General features: G+C 40.1%; 1 protein-coding gene across 1 annotated transcript in view; it reads left to right on the forward strand.

Annotated features, from left to right (window-relative positions):
• The window catches only part of WDFY4 (WDFY family member 4), a 140,337-nt gene that overhangs the window by 51,460 nt on the left and 71,345 nt on the right, over positions 1-17,532 (forward strand). The window contains exons 31-38 of the mRNA XM_059821010.1: positions 245-406; positions 516-713; positions 2,245-2,362; positions 2,928-3,085; positions 3,531-3,769; positions 6,226-6,335; positions 7,285-7,476; positions 8,045-8,184. Of these exons, the coding sequence (XP_059676993.1) occupies positions 245-406; positions 516-713; positions 2,245-2,362; positions 2,928-3,085; positions 3,531-3,769; positions 6,226-6,335; positions 7,285-7,476; positions 8,045-8,184 (1,317 nt within the window). The remainder of the gene's footprint in view (positions 1-244; positions 407-515; positions 714-2,244; positions 2,363-2,927; positions 3,086-3,530; positions 3,770-6,225; positions 6,336-7,284; positions 7,477-8,044; positions 8,185-17,532) is intronic.

The following is a 17,532-nucleotide window of genomic DNA, read 5'->3' on the forward strand; positions in this document are numbered from 1 at the left end:
ACAGAGATGGATCTCACCCGCAGCATTATATCCATTTTGTTTGTTCTTGATGAGGCTATGCCACCTTTCTGATTGGGTGTATCTTCAGTGTACAAGCTGGGAGTTGTCTGCTTGTGCCTTGCCTGACTTCCCTGTGGCCATGTGTTTGCTTAGTTGCTTAGGAATATCTAGAGAGGAGCAAAGATGAGTTTATGTGAGTGAGAGGAATGCTGCCTTGACTAGATGCATGTTTGTCTGTGTTCAGCCTATTGCAGATGCAGAAGCCTCCTGGGAGATTGCCTATCCAGGGAACGTTATCCAGTTTCTGTGCTTGGTCTATCACAGTTATACTCAGGACCCCGTGTGGCACTGTCCTGACTTCTTGAAAACTTTGGCTATGGTTGCTTTCCATTCTGGACCACACAAGGTACGTGCATTTGAGCCAGCACAAATCCTTCAGATGAGAGATGGGTTGCTAGGAGGAAAAAACAGTTTAAAGATTATGACTTAAAATTCATTGCTGTCTGCTTCCACAGGGGGGCTCTGAAGGCCTCTTATCTCCTGATGGTCCAGCCATTGCTGAAGGGAAAGGCTGTGTTGATCCCTCCTCTCTCCCACTCCTACCACACCCTGCCAAGAAACAAGTGTGGGATTTTGTGCGAGTCCTCCTGATGGACAGTCTTCTCAACATCCCAGCAAACAAACAAGGGCATCCACTTGAGCTGCTTCTTGAGGTCTCTCTTGTAGTCATCAGGCTTTGATGCTCTACCTTGCACTGGGGGTGGAAGGACAGGAGGTATCCTGCTAGTGGCCTAGTGAAAAAAGTGCTAACAGTGATGAAGAGGTGTATTCAGTCAGCATTTTCAACAGTCTAGGATAAGGCTGGGATCACAGCTCTTAAAGAGCACGCACTGCTTCCTGGCAGATCTGGAGACCCTCCTTAGTGGAATGGAATTCCTACCTTTTCAGCAAGGAAGAAGGGCCTTTTCTGCCTGCTCTGCATTCATGTGAACTAAGCAAATGCTGCCCCTAGACAACAACAAAGGCATTTTTCAGGCAACGTTTGACATTGAAGTAAGGCATGAAAAATTTTCCATAGTAATACCTGCTTGTCATTAGAGCAGCCCTTGAATTTGTTGAGAACAGAAGATTTCACACTGAGCATTCCTTTATACTGATTTTTGAGACAACAATTTCTTTTCAGTGCTCAAATAAACCAAAACCAACTGTCTTCACTTTTAGGACAGATTAATACAAGCTGTAACAGCTGAGGCTGGATTATGGATTTCCACCACTCAAAGCACTGGAAAGAGTGAGACTAGTCTGAAGAAAGGGAAAATGGAAAATTTAGCCTTCAGCTCCAAACTGTCAATAGTTCAGGTGTCCCAGATGTGAGTTCTGATGCGGACTTAGCTTAGTAATACAAATAGTAATGAACATAAGCTTGAATACAACTGTCATGACTTAAATCGTCTTGTGGAGCAGCAGTTCCCTAAAGGCTTGTACAATAACATCTCAAGGCTTGGTACAGTTTAAAATAGAGGATGGCTCTTCTAATTATCTGAATCCTGAGCCTGCTAAATGGAGCTAAAATTCCCTGAGGGCAAGATCTCTTGGAAACCACCTGTGAACCTAGGTTCTGGCCCTGTGCAAAACTTTGTGTTCAGTGTGCAGAGGGCAACTGTGCTGGCTATCAGCTAGAGAGTGTAGACCTATGTAAGATTTCCTGTTTTCCCAGCTAGGGTATGAGGTTCTGCCATCTCATCTGCTGCCCAGTAACTGTCCACACATGCACTCTTGCTGAACTCTGTATGAGAGGTGCCTTGTTGCCTTTGCATGGAGGATTATACCAGATCTCTGCATTTATGTGTTACTGTGAATTAGCTGTCACAGCTAACTTCTCAGCTTGCAGCAGCTGTTTCATATGCCCACACCAAGGGCTGAAGTGTGCAAGTGAGGTGGAATAGTTGTCCTTGCTCTTTTTGTGCTGTTTTTCCGCTCCTCTTCCTAACACGGTGCCTAGGTGTTTAACGGAAATGTTGGGCATTTTGAATTATCACAGATAGTACTGAGTGTCTCTTGGAATTTCTACTCATTTCTTTGAGCAAGTACTGAGTGCTTTTACTGAATCTGAATCTTTGACAGGCATAATCTGCCAAAGATCCAATGAAATCAAAGGCCTTTGAATAAAGGCTGAAAGTGAATTTGACTCTGATTTCCTGGCTGTTTTCCTGCTGTACCAATATGTATATGGTCACTCTATAGGCTTCTCCAGAGGATGCCACCAGTGAGCAGAAGAGATATTTTCAGACTAAAGTTTTACTGTCTGCTATGGATGTCTTCCATGTTGCCAGCCAAGGCGAGGGGAAAATAAGACCAAGAGGTGAGTGGTGGGAATCAGATCATTAGCTAGCTGGTATTTAGCATATAGCTGTAATGGCTAGAAAGGTTTGGAAACAGTAGCTAGGAGGACAGTCCAGCCTGCTGAGCTGGACTGTCCATTCACTCCTGCTGTAGGCCAGTTTGAATGAATTACTGTAGTTTTACCATTTTTCTAGAGAGCCTCTTCACTTTTTTTCTCTCTTTTTGAGAACAAATTCTGAACGTTAAAAAGGGAGTACTTAGAAAGAAACCTAGGTTTATCCTTGAGTGCTTCTGGAAACTACCCTGATAACAGTCGTTGCTGCTCTCCTTTCTAAGTCATTAGTTGGACCACTCCTTCATGATGGTGTTTTAGTGAGATTGGTTCTGTCCTTAGGATGGAACCATTATTTCCAGTCTGAGTAAGGTATTTCTGCTAGACCTAGAGCTTTCTGAGACATGTCCCAACTCTGAGATATTATGGCATGAGGCTGTTCCTTCTCAGCTCTGGTAACCTCACAGCTCACATAATTTTTTTTGCATTTCAGCTTGTTTTGGAATAATCAACCCTCTTATATCCTCTCCAGGGAGCAGTGATCCTCGTGGCACATCAGAATCAACTGCACCTGTATCCATAATGAATATTGCTTATTGTGCTCAGAAGCTGGTTGAGAAGCTGAACAGCAGAATGTTTGCTGCTGACCCCAAGCAAATCCTGATCTTTACTGCCCAACAGATTATGGGGGTGAGACACATGAAACTTTTTTCGAACTATTATCAACATGTTGTAATGTGCTGTTTCACACTGAGGTCGTGATACTGCAATTTTCAAGAAGATGGCTATAATCCATTTGGTGATTGTGATTATTCCCGTTTTCTTGCATGAGCACACAACGGCTATAAATGACAATCAGAGCTAGATGGTGAGGTGTAAAGAAAGGATAGTTATCTCTTTTGTGCCACTGTCTGTTGGCTATGTGCATGTTGCTGAACAGGAATAAATTAATCTGCTGCACAATTCTGGGGACTGCAGCAGAAATACAGGAAAATTGAATTTGTATCTAACAGGTAGTTCAGGGGAATTTTGCTGAAATAAGTTTGCAACAACTTAAATGAAGTGAGAGGAGTGGATCCTTGGGGAGAGAGTTCTTCGAGCAAGCCAAGTACTCTGCTGTTTTGTGTTTTCACAGGTCTTGGAAAGCTCCGTTCCTCAAAAGGAAGTTTTCCTCAGTGCCCTATACAGCTGTCTAAACAGAGCCATCCTATACTGCCTATCCAGACCACAACAATCGCTGCCTGAACAGTTTAATGTCCTGACCACTCTCAATGTCCTGCAGGAGCAGTGGGACATTATTTTTGCAACTTACAACTCAAATAATAATTTCGTCATCTGCCTAATGTACTGCCTTTGCCAACTGAATTCGGGCAGGTACAAATGTTCATCTCAGTATAACATTTGTTTACATCTCTGTGCTGTTTTCTATAGGAGTGGGTTGCAGAGGGGGTGATTTCACAAAACTTAAGCAATATCCATTTTGGGGAATCACTAGAAGCTGATATTAAGCTGGATTCAGCTAGGCTAAGGACTTTGGATGTAGTATATGTACTGTATCCTAGCAAGCATTTGACCCACTGGGCTTAGCGCTCTGGGGGTTTAAAGCATCATTCTGCTTTAAATAGGGCAAACCTTCTGCTCTGATTTGGTGTCTGTTGAAGTGGCTGAGTAAAGTCACTTGGGGAAGGATGGTTGTTTTCCTCATACACTTAAAAAAAAAATTACCAACAGCAGCAATGTTTTGATGTAATTTTTTATCATTTAATTTGGAGGAGAAGATGGTTACTAATGTGTTCAGTATTCTGGAGGCAATGGGCTGTCTTTTGGCAAGAAAGTGGAAGAGATAAACTGTTCTTTAATCAGAAGGCTATTTTCTCCTTGAAACACTAGTGAGCAGAAAATTTCCTATCACCTCTCTTGCTCAGAGGCAGGCTAGTATATGTGTTTGTAGGTGTAGTAAGCAAGGCACAGTGGATGGTAATAAGGTAACGCTTAATTCTATTTTTTTTCATTTTGAAAAGGGTGTTTCATTTCAGAGACACCCAGACAAGCTTGCATGTTTGTCTAAGCAGAACCTTTAAATTTGCATGTAGGTTTAACTGCTACTCTTTAATAACCAAAACATCTGTGTGCATCTGTTTTACTCATCCAGCATTTCCAGCAGCTTACTCACTTTGGAGTAGTAACTGCAGTTAACAAGCTTTAACTGTGTTCAGTGGAGTTGTCTCACAAGCCCATCATTAAAATGAGAATCTGGAAATCTTCCTGGGATGTGGGCTAGAACCACTCCACAAGCATGCAGGTGGATATTCTCACAGACATCTGCATGGACTAGTTTAGGGAGATGTTTTTTCTGATCCAGCAGCTATTCTTGGGTGCGTACATTTAAAACATACATAAAACTATGCATGGATCTTGTGAATCTTTCTGTTATGGTTATTGTTACTTGGATCTGAGCTGCAAAGTCCTGGTCATACTGAAGTTGGGAGTTTTGCCGTTGACTTGGGTAGGGCTAGAACATCCATACCCACTCTGTTTGCTATTCTTACAGGCGATGTGTCAGAGGTACTGTTGCTAGTGTAAGCTGGGGATTTATTTTGGACAACTCTGTTTTGTCAAAAGAAGCAAGTATTGGCTAGCGCGTTATTCACTATAATGATGTTTGTTGTTTCAGTGAAAACCTTCTGTGCTGCTTAGATGGTCTGAATTAAATCCATTAATACAGTATCACATCAGAAATGAGCTGCATTTCCTAAGGTCTTTTCTTGATCTTATTGCAGTCAGGTAATAATTTCCAGGCCAAAACTGTTGAGGTGGGGTAAGGACTGTTTGTATGTAGCAAGAGCATAAATATTTAAAAAAAAAAAAATTACAGAAGTGTTGGTGTTATCCAAAAGCCAAACATAGCAGATCCAGGGAATCAGTACTGTGGTATTTAAAATAAAATCAGAAATAAAAATGGCAGCTTTGCATACCCAAGAGATTTGACTCTCCCACGTAGTAGTGGCTGTTTACAGTTGAAAGAATGTAGTATGTTACGAGTGGCTGGATATACATATTATTGACAGTACTTCTGTGACCAAGTATACATTGTCTGGATGCCTTAACTAAGCCTGTTGCATGTAATGTAAGTGTTACTGCTGTGCTGAAATTCCTGGTGTCTTTTACCTACTCACTGGTAAATTATCTGCCACACACCCCGCACACTCCCCCCAATTTTTGGCTGTGGTGATGTTCTCAATTGTAATCACATCTACCGGACACTAACATCATGGTGCTAAAGTCTGCAGGTTTTTCGTGCTGAGTGCTTTATAAACTGAGTGAACAATCATTGGTGCAAAGAACTTAGTCTAAGTAAGCAGTTCAGGTGTAGGGTACGGCAAGGCAGTGTTTCCCACTAGTGGAAGATACCTCTAGTGAAGAAATTCAGAGCAAAGAGATGGCATACAAGATGCTCAGGGGAGGTGCAAGAAAGCTGGATGCAGTCTGGCTACACGAGTACAGCCCTGTGTTCCAGCTAGTTGAGGTGAATGGTAGATACAAGTGCAGTAAGAAGTGCAGGGTTAAGGCATGTGCAACAGAATGATCCATAGGATCTTGATGAGTGCTCCTTGACTTTCAAAACCAGACTGGCAGTGGTTTAGTTCCCACTTCCTGTAAATTCTTCAGTATCATGTGATTGGTGTAAGCCCTCAAGCCTGGGAATATTGGTCTACTAAATGAATTGAGTAGGAGTGGATGTGTAGAAATACCTTTAGTTTTTTCACTATCCTCAGTCTGTTCTAAGGCTGGTTTCCTCATGTGCCCTCCTTTTTTTTTTTTTGTCACAGCTATCCAGAAGGTTTTGGGGTGGATGCAAAACCAAAGCTGGCTTCATATCACCAAATTTTCCTTGCACCCAGTGAAGAGGAAAAGGGCAGCCTGCCTACTCCAGATGATGGTAATTTATGGCACATGTTGCCTTTGGCTTACAGAGCAGTAAAGTGCCTGGCCCAAACAGTTATCAGAGCAGCTTGTGCAAGTGCTAGTTAATTGCCTCTTTGGTGTACAGGCACTGCAGGCACAGCATGGAGAAAGGAAGGTTGTGCTAAAAATGACTTCTGTTTGCATCATACCTTTTTATTCAAAATTCATACCCCACATCCTCAGGAGTTAATGGATATCAGTTTGGAGATCTCTTCCCCATGTTGTTGCCAGTATCAGTGCCCAGCTACATCATATTTGTAGCTCTATTTCTTTTTTCAAGGCCTGTACAGAGCTTGTGTCTGTCTGTTGTACACAGGAAGAAACATTTTGATCTTTGAAGAGAAACACGGGAAAAAATTTTGGGCAGGATTCAGTGTGGGGTCTGTCAGCTGAACCCTACAGTAGAATGATGCTTTTTTTTTTTAATATATATATATTGGCTTCGATATGATGCAACCAAATAAATCTGATTTGCAGGGAGATACAGCAAAACAGCTCAGCACTTCCTTGTACAGCATCCTGTTGCTGTGTCAAATTGTTTCACAACTTGGTTACCTTCCCCACACCATCTCTAATGATATTTGTCAACAGGATGCTTTAGCACTCTATGTATGGTAATAAAATAATCAAAATCCTGATGAGATGGTTTTCCAAGGCAGAGACCAGTTAGAATCATGTGTCACTCCTAGTTGTTTCTTTCAGAGAGTTGAACTGTAGTAAAAGAAATGTCCTGCTGTTTTCTGTATTAGACTAACTAGTCTGGCTTAGAACCTATAGAGGCAGTAGACAAAATGGAGCGACTGCTGACCCCAGCAGTTACTCTGGATCAGTGCTGTTCTAAATGAGATGTTTTTGCTTTATCTGCTGCTTGACTTGTTACATAAAAAAATGATTCTTCATTTGTATTTTCTTTTGTTTCCTAGTCCATCAGGAGATTCTGAGAACAGTAGAAATCATCTGGAATCAGCTCATTTCTCAGAGGCGGCAGGCTCTGGAGGACACTTACAAGATGGATCTTTCTGTAAAAGGAAATGACAAAGAAAGGGACATGAAGATAATGGAGATCACTCCTTTATGGGAAGAGATTATGACAAAAACTTGGCAACAGTTGATAGGTCTCTGTTCTTTTATGGAACACTCATTGTAGTAAGCAAAGACATTGCAATAAATGTAGCGCTTAATGGAAAGCTGCTGATTCCTTGATTATACCCTTCCTCTGCACATCACCTGCTAGGTAAAGCAGATTCTCAGTTTCTCTCATCCAGGATTGTGATTGCTTTCTGTGTCATGCCCTAGCCTTTCTGTAATCATCTGGTGATGTTGTAGGGCTCGTCCTGCACTACAAGAAAAAGAAATCTCCTTAGACAGTTGTATCCCATTGGAGAATTTAAAAGGGAGGATATTTGGGTGAAGAATGGCATCCCAATGTGTGTAGTGCTGCAGGGGTTCAAAGTTCGTGTCTGTCTAATGACACTGGTCTATGGCAGACCTCTCTGAGGCTTTTAAATAAAGGCTTGAGAAGTACATGTTAATTCAACGCTCCTCTTTTAAATAGGACAAGCCAGCTGGAGTGAGGCATTGCCATGTTATTGTGTCTTGTGTAACGTGGATACAAACCCTCTACCTTCCCACAGGCTCAACTTCAAGTCTTACAAGCTTTTTTTTTCCTGTTCTGGCCCACAGCATCTGAAAAGAAGATTCTCCAGAATAAAGCAGGGCCAGGCCTGTCACAGAGCAAGCACAATTCCTGGAGTGAAAGCCTCTCTTCAGCTATTAAGTTGATGCCTGGCCGAAACACAAAGGAAATGACGTGCAAATCTGAGGTAACTTCTGCTTTTTGTCTTTTCTGGCTCTGTCACCAGCTCTGCCTTTGATATGTCTCTGGAGAGTCGTCTGGAATTGGGAGGCTTCTGATTATGTCTGTTGACATGTTCCATTGTAAACTAGACACCTATCACGGTTAAGGTTCCTTTTCTAGACTGCTAGAAATAGTCACTAAGAACTAGTCATTGATCTGAAGAACTTTGTTTGGCAGCCTTAAAGTATAATGTATTAATGCATACTTTTTGCAGGAGGCCTAATTATTGCACTTGAAAGCAAAAACCTAAGCAACCTGTGTGTGCTTGTGCTCACAGGGCTCTGCTTGGGTCAGAGCAAGGTGAGATGCTTGCTTTGCTGCTTTTGACTTACATTGCTTATGTAAACCTTGTTCTTCAGACACTGAACTAGTAGAAAGGATCAGGTATTACCATAGTATTGTCCTTTCATTTTCTACTCAATATGCAGCATTAAAGGTCCGAATTTTAGTTTAGCCTCAAGCGATAAGGGGAACAAGTGCTTGTATGAACCAGGGATGGGTCTGGAGGATATGCAGCATTCCTACTGCCAGCAATGCAGCTGGACTATCTTTTCCATGTGTAAGCTCCTCCTTTGCTGAGAGAGAGGGCCATTTCCATGTTTTTGCTGGGCATTTGTTGAGAATACACATAAAAAGCACCAGTTAGATGTTACTTGTTTAAGTGTGTTAGGGCCAGAGTAACCAGCTATAGGGTAAGGCAGCAGTGCATTGACAGAATATTCAGAGCTTTGGACTGAGCTTGTGTTATTGCAGTGCTGAACATAGTCTTTTTTTCCTCCTGCTGAGGGGACAGTGTTACAGCATCAGTTTAGGGAGTCTTAACCCTCTAGCTCAAGCTGTAGCAGGTTGCAGCTTTATCCCCAGTGATGACTGGTTTGCTTCCAGGTGAGTTGATCAGGAAGGCTATGATGCACAAGTAATGTGCCTGATAGTACCTTACTGAGCTGCAGGTTTTTTCTCAGCATGCCACAGCATCCTTCTCATTCCTTAAAATCACTTTGCTGCTTACAGAGTGAGCAAGTTCTTCCCAGGTACATATGTAGACTGTGATGTCATACTACAAGAGCATCAACTATTTGCCCTGGGGTCTGTTTAATTATTTTTTAAAATTAATTTTGATTATTACAGCTGATTACACCTCAGTGAGCAATGTAATTGATATTTGTAAATGTATCCCAAGGAACATTTTGTACAACATGCTTTTTGCTGTTGAAGGTTAAAGACTCCGTTATTGGTTTTTCCCTAAATATGCCCACATCATTAGTTCCTCCAGTGAAAAGGTTGCCATCTGGAAAAGGCAGCACAGAGACATTATTCAGGCACAAGTGCATGAAATTGGTGTTTCTGCATCTTCTGTCTCTCTTCTGCAAGGAAGCGGCTTGTAATTAAAGGAGCTGGGTTTGGAGGAAACATTACTCATTTGGTGTTATTCCTTATCATGTCAAGGACTGACAGCTCCACAGCTCTGATAAATTGTTCCTCTCAACGAGATGTGAAGCTGCAGTTCCGAATGTTCTCCACTCTCCCTCTCTCCCTCCAGCCTATCTTTGAATGAGTTTGATGCACTTTTCAGAGAGATGAAATCTAAGGGGAAGAAAATTAATTTCTTTGCTCCTCAACAGCCCTCTTTGTACACTTCACAAGCAAGGTATAAGGTGGGATTTTCAGTATCAAAGGAAGTTGGGAGCACAGATTACATTAAAAGTGAATCATATTTGTGCTTTTAACTCCTATTTTTGACCTCATTTTGGTAGTCACTTAAAGGTGTTTTAATGTAATTTTGTATCACTTATGGTGTCTCAGGTGCCTTCTGTATTCACTTGGGAAAAATCTTCAGATACTGACCTCTGTCTTCACTACTGCTGGTTATGGACCTGTGTCCTACAGCAATAGGCACCTGTTTGAAACATTGAGATAAAAGGAAAAGTAGCAGTATGAACTACATAGAGACAAAGCCTTTAAATCCCATAGTAAAATAAAAATCTTTGCATTTACTGAGAGCTAAGCATGGTTGTTCCTAAGTGAGCAAAACTTATTAAATTTGAGAGAAGTGCAGAAATTCAGCCAGGATTCCAAAGCTTTGCTCAGTAGGAAGAAGAAATGGGTTGGTTACTGGGTTGTTAATTTGTTTCCTTTATAGACTGAAAATAAACAAAGAAGTTGAAGCAGTAGTAGCATTTGCTGCAAATTAAAAAAAAAAAAAAAAAAGACAACAAAAAAATACAAAACACCCCCCTCAAAACTATCAGCTCTTTCCCTGTTGTCATTTACAACATAGCAAGAATGCTTTTGAGACCCAATCCTCAATCTGGAAAAAACAGCAAAATTCGAACTATTCACTCCAGAAAAGGATCAGGCCCCACGTTTCTGCTGTACTTTCACTCAGGATCTCCAGCATCAGTGAAGCCAATTCCCTGCTATTTGGTGGCAGATGTCAGAATTAGCAATCAAATGCAGCTGTGTTGTCCCCATATTTCTGAATCCACTTTGGTATCTCATGCTCTGCTCTGGGCTTTGTCTGGAATGCATGATCATTCAGAAGGGAGAGTGTGATCATATTTCTGGTAGTAGAAGGGCGATGATTTGCTATGGGAATTGCTATCTTGTGCTTTCTTGGAAGTCTGAGTAGCCATGCAGGAGCAAGAGGAGCACTGTACGAAGTCAGATTTTTTTTCATGCTTACAGGTGACAGAGTTGGGTAAGTTTGCCAGCAGGAGGATCTGTAAGACTTTGAATACAGTGCCAAAGGTTTCCAATTCATTAACTTTCTTATTTTAAAGTGAGCCTTTTGATCTCTTGCTCTTTCTCTTCCCTTTCTCCCCCAGTACCCCTCCCCCCCAATTTTGCTGTCAGAATCTAGGATATGTATTTAATTTTTAGGTTAGCAATGACTAATTGTTTTTGTCATCTTCAACAAGCTGCAAGAGCAGCCAGGGACCAGTATAACAATCATATTTCAGTAAATTGTAAATCAGTCAATAGCTTCTACCATGCAGTGTCCTGAGGTTCTTCCTGAGGATGAGTGCCAGAGCAAGGTTACAAGCAGCATACTTCTAACTACTGTAAGACATGCTGCCTCAGGGCTGTAGATATAGTTGTTATCCTTTATAAGAAATGCAGAGCCTCCTGAGTTTTACAGCAGGCCTGATCCTGCCTGTCCTCTCCTGTTTTGGTTTATTAATTACATTCCTCTATGCCAGAGGCCCATATACCTTGAGAGAATGAAATAGAAAAGGTCTCTTTAATCCCAGTCTTCAGAATGAAGACGTTAACAGGGACCTCCTAACTTGTAATTGCAAAACTAGAAATTTTATGGTAGGATTTTGGTCAGCAAATGTACACTTGTGAAGAAGACAGCTATAGATAAAGAGCCAGCATCAGACCTCCTTTGTGCCGGTTTTGTCCCTCTGTCCACTGCAAAAGAATTCCTCCTAGTTAAGTGATGGGAGAATGCAGCCTTTGAACTCTAAGGATTTTTGAGCAGTATGATGGATAGCTTGGTTTCTGCTCTGCTGCCCTCAGTGTATGCAAGGTCACTGCAGAGCTAATGGCAAAAAAAGCATTTAATGGTGTAGCTCCACAACCACAAAATACTAGGTGCTGAGTTTGGCTTGACTAGGAGCGATTAATTTTTCTTTAGTAGGCTTTGTAGTAAGAGCACATCTCTTGTGCTTACTTTTGTAAGCAACAGGCAGATTGTTAAACCCACAGCAAATCTCTGAAAGATAACTGCATCAATGTGTCAGCGAGAGCCTTCTTTGTCTCTGTGGAAAACTTTCTGAATTAAGGAACGCCAAGAAAAGACCTGTTGGCTGATACTTAAGTCACTGTCAGACACAGAATCTACTTCAGTTCCTTTTAAAAAGTCTTCCTCTTAATTGTTTACAATGTAATACTTTGTTTATTTATACTGATGGCTAAGCAGTCTTGATGTACCTGCTGAAAAGAAACTGCAAGTTCATTAACTCATTTAAGAGAGTTGTATGTCCTCATCTTATCACTGAGCAAGAAGATGGTGATTTGACCAAGGACCACTTGAATTCTGCATAGTTCCCTAACAACAGAGATCCTTGGTTAAAGTAATAGCAAATGTCTCTTGGGCAAGTTCCACTGAAAGTTGTCTGTTGAGTTCTGCCTTTATAGTTAGATTCCCAAGAGGAAGACAGACAGCCTTTCAAACCTCTTCTAGGAGTTAATGTTTCTTCTGAAGTCTGAGAGAGACTGTGGCATGTTTCAAACATCATGTTATTTCAAAGTCTCTAAGACTTTCTTTAGTTTTAGATTTACAGGAAATTTATTTTTTTAGTTTTCTCATGTGTTTATTCACCAGGCTTTTCACTTAGGCCAGCAGCTAAAAGTGTTGTTGCTATAGAAAATTACTCGTTTGTTACACCAAGAACAAAAATATTTTCAAATTTCACAGCCATCAAAAAAGTTTTTAAAAATTGTTTCACATGTTAACATTCATTCTTAAGATAAATATGGCTAGTATACCTAGTATCTCTAGTGATTCACCTGTGGCAGTAATGCATTATATTTTAAGAAGTATTTAAACATAAAATTTTCATTGACTTCAGTGGGAGTTTGAACTACAGGCTTAAATTCCTTCCATGCTGGAAATGTAAATCTCTACATCAGCGCTTACAGAAGGTTTTTTTAATGTGTTTTGCACAGATCTAGGACTTACTTACCTGGTACAAATAGTAGCTGCATCACAGATACAGAATTAGTCCTGTCTGGGACAGGGCTCTCACCCCACCTGAGTCCCTCGGGAAAGAGCACTGGGGCTTCATTCACTCCCTGCTGACAGTCTTGCTTCACACTTTTTATGGCCATCTTTAGAGGTTTTGCATTAGGTGTGGGGGAAGAAGGAGAAATGATCTGTTCTATATTAATATGTACAGATCATACTCACAAATTCTTGGGTGAGATGTCTGTGTGCAAAAGTCTGTGTTTTAGAGGGTAGTTTTAAACAAGGCTTTTCAAGCAGAAGTGTTTGATGTTGAACTGGAAGGCTGATGATGTATTCCTAGGCTCTTGTCAGGGCACAGAAGTTTCAGCCCCAGGACATAAAATCAGTGTTAGCTCAAAATGCTTTGTGTCAGTGGGCTTTGACTTCTGTAAAAAAGAAGCTTTATCTCAAGTTGATAGACATGAATTTACAGAGACTTGGACATTGTTCAAGGAACGTGTGGACGAGGCATTGTGGGACATTGTTTAATGGGCATGGTGGTGTTAGTTGGTGGTTGGATTTGATGATCTTACAAGTCTTTTCCAACCTTAGTGATTCTGTGATTATCACCAAAGATGTCAGTGGCAACACTAGCAGCTGAACCCAGAGCTGAACAGTGGACCAGTGCCTTCAAATACTAGCTACCTCTTTCCTGCATTGTTATAGCATTTTCCAGTAATTGACTGTAAAACCAAGGCTGATGCTAACCAGACTGGGTTTTCAAACAATAGTAGAGCCACTGCATCAGAGAGTGGTTGTTTAAGATGGGGAGGTATGTGAGGTAGTGAAAAGGAGAGTGGGGCTGAACAAAAAGAGCTTGCTAGTTTGGGATGAAGGAGGGACAAGCTCAACTTAGCAGTTCACAGTAGGTGAAATGAAGATAGAAATATTTGAAACATAATCACTATTATTTAAACACGTATTTTTCTTACCAATCACTCAGTTGGTCTTTTATCAGGTTTTCAAGTGAACTGAGTTAAAACGAGCAAACATATAATGATATTTCTTTGAAAAGTGCATCATTTGTGTAACATCTTTATCTTCACAATAGAAGGATAATTAACATCACTAATTATCTAATTAAGTTCATTAACTATCCACCAACAGTGCACCGTGAAGTTGACATTATGTTCTTCTGTCAACAAATGCTTTGATTTCTTAGGAAGTAATTAAAATGTAAATTAGCATGTCATTAAATCCACAAGGGAAGTTTGGAATCAAATATTCATTTCAAAACTGCTCATAGCACACATTTTTTTACTTCAATGAAAGCAGGCACTTTACTATTAATGATGTATATTAAACAATTTCCATTATAATATTATTGTCTTGTTTAATAACTGGCTCAAAGCTAAATTACAGTATGCTGCAGCAAGCTGGAAAAAGTTTCTTTAACTTTGAACAAAGAAATTTTTATGTCCTCTTAAGTGGATATCTGACACACTGCTCATTTATCATTTTCAGATTGTTTACAAGATCATAAAGAAACAATTCAACAGGTCAATAAGTTAGAGAAGAACTGCATGAAAACATAAAATGCAGAGCTATCTGATTTTATATAACACAAATCACCAAACTTTCTGAAATGTATGGGAATAATTTCCACATTCGTTGAAGATAACTGTTTAACAGAGAAGTTGGAATATAAAGGTTGTATGATGATGAATACAAATTATTAGGCTGACTCAGATCCACAGGCCACTCACCCCACAGTCTGTCCCCTAAAAGTCCAGTACTGGTAGCTACAGGAGATGGTGTGTGACAGCACAATGCACAGTAGAAAAATCTATCCTAGCAAAGTTGTTCCTTTCTTGATTTATATCAGTTTAATCTTAAAACCTGAAATACAAGAAATAATATCCCTTCCAAACCTTTTTGTGGGTAACTATTCAGAGGGAGTTTTTCTGTGTTTTTAAACTCAGTGGCGTCCTGTGGCAGTGAAGTCCCTTCATTTAATTACACATTGTATGAAAAGATGGGATTTTTTGTTTCCTGCATATTTTTTTAAAATATATTTTTGCCTTTCGAGCTAGAGATTGTGTCTGGTTCAGGTTTAAGCTTGGATATAGGATTTCAAGCAAGTGGAGTTTAATGTTTAAAGCTGCTGGCATTGAAATCTCATCTTTCAAGAGCTGCTGGTTACAGAGTTTTATTTTCACATGACAGAGATGATGCCAAACGAGTTGAATGGTGTTAATGTGGATGAAAGCAGAGTTTTATTTGGATACAGAGAAACCCTAGAAACAAGTGCTAGCCACTGAAACAGAATTTTTTTCTCTGCTGAATACATAAAGACAAATAATTTTTCCTATTTCTTGGTTCAAATAAGTCTGTTTTCTTCCTGAACTTTGATGCAATGTTTTATTTATAAAAATTTCAGAAAGAAATTGTTTGAATTAAGTTGCTTTATATGTTTGATTCAAAACTCCGAAGTGGCAATTTACACTGAATCAAACTTGCATTTTTGTTTTAAAACTTTGGGTGGAATCAACATTCTCATCCACAGTTTCCCACAAGAAAATAATCTTTCATTATTCATTATTTTTTAAGTTCTATATTTGTTCTATTTCTAAAGGCAAATAATGTGGTTTTTCAATTACGCTATTTATTATTAGAAATCTATATAAGGAGAAGAATTATGACCAAATTTGCTTATCAACAAGTTGTGAGTTTATATATGGTGTCTTGTCTCATGCAAGAGCAGTATAAAATGCACATAGGAGTCTGAGTGCCCAGAAAATTAAGTATGAATTTCTATCAGACAGCAGGGACTGAAAATAGCTGAGAGTGTGCACTGGATGGTGGTATATGCAAGTAGAGAGCAGGAAATTGGGAGAGATCCTAGAAATCTCTGCAAGATGAACTAAAAGGTTTCTCCTAAATAAGGGTATCGGTTACTAACCTGTTGTTCTCATCCTTGCTAGTCAAATTAAGGATAAAGCTTGGTTGTGCCTATCTGTGCTCCATTCATGCTTTCTGTTACAGAGTAGAGTCCAGGATTGTTCTACAGGCACTAAAAATTTCCAGAAGTAATCTTGACATATTTAAATGCATGTCATTTTAGGAAAACTGTCAATTTTAGGGGTCAGGGAAGAGATGTTTCTTTATATTCTGCACTCTGAGCTCTAAGCATACACCAGTGTTAACAATATTCTTTCTTCAGCTAAAGGATTAGAAGTACATGTTTTTCTTAAAAGCCATAATTCAAATGTGGTCAGAAAACACCAGTGCATGAGGGTTTCAGATAAATGTATTGAGATACTATGTAATAAAGCCCTAAGTTACATACGCCTGTAGGACTTCATAGAAAATCACTGTTCTAAATAGAAATAGGAAAATGGTGAGTAAGAACAAGTGAAGGAAAGAAGAGACCCCATTGCTATTCCGCATAATGCCAAAGTCTGACCTTCACCTTTCAGTAGAGGTAAAAGCTAATACCTCTGCTGTAACAGGATGGAAACTGAGCCCTCAAGGGGTTGAGTGAATTATCTCGAAGACACAGAAGTCATTCTCAGAGATGGGATTAAAGAACAAACGTGTCCTGCCTCCCATTGTGCTTTTTTGCTATTAGGAGACAAGTTATCTGTTCTCCCAGGAATTCATCTCTTCAATAGTATCATCTGTTGAAGGAGTGTGTGTGTATGCGCACATACATACATATGTATATATAGTTGCTATAGAAAGAAGTATTGCTGCTTCTGTGTTGCCTGAGTTTAGCTGGTAAATACAGTGTGGAAGTCTCATCACATGTACACCATACTTTGGGTTTGTCCTCTTGAAACACACCCCTGTGTGTGGGTACATTGATGATGCACTGATATATGGAGTTTTTTCTCATTAAGTTTGCTATTCCCCAACCAACTGGTGATGCCAGGAATCCATCCATGATCCTTAGAAGCAGTTGGCACTGTGCATTAGCCTCCTAGCGGGTTGAGGCACGAAGCTTCCATGCAACACTTAACTGCTGGAACTACAGTCTGTTGAAAAGCTTAAATGAATTTTGGCAAAGTAACAGTAAAATCCACATGGCAATAACAATTTTGTGATTCAAAAGAGCCTGCAAACAACCCTCAGTGTGGAGAGTGTATGCAAAGGACTAGGACAAACTGCTCTTTAATCTGCTGAGGAAAACATAATCTACCTTAGCTTAATGCTTGTTACCTGGTGACTAATGAAACAATTTTTCCTCTTGTGAAATGAACCTATTCACTTCCTAGTGCATAGTCAATTACTTGAAAAGAAGTCTGGTCACAAGATGGGTTGCTTACTGTTTGCACAGTGTAGCGGCGTACCTAGTCTCTGGTTCACCATGTTAGATTTAGTAGCAGTAGTAGACTTGGAGATGTTATGCACTTTATCCCGGTATCTGAATACAACAGGGCTGGTGAATTGGAGGCTTCACCCAGGTCTAGTAATTTACTGTAACACTCAGATTCTTCTCTGTAAAACTGCCATGCTAGCTGTAATCCCATCGTCTGCTTGTGAGGCTGATGAAGAAGGGATTGATTTATTCTCTGTGATTTAGCAGGAAGGGACCAAAAGTATCGGGCTTTAATTGTGCATGTCAGGAGGGGAAATTCT

Source organism: Gavia stellata, chromosome 9 (assembly GCF_030936135.1).
Source record: "Gavia stellata isolate bGavSte3 chromosome 9, bGavSte3.hap2, whole genome shotgun sequence".
Taxonomy (NCBI): domain Eukaryota; kingdom Metazoa; phylum Chordata; class Aves; order Gaviiformes; family Gaviidae; genus Gavia; species Gavia stellata.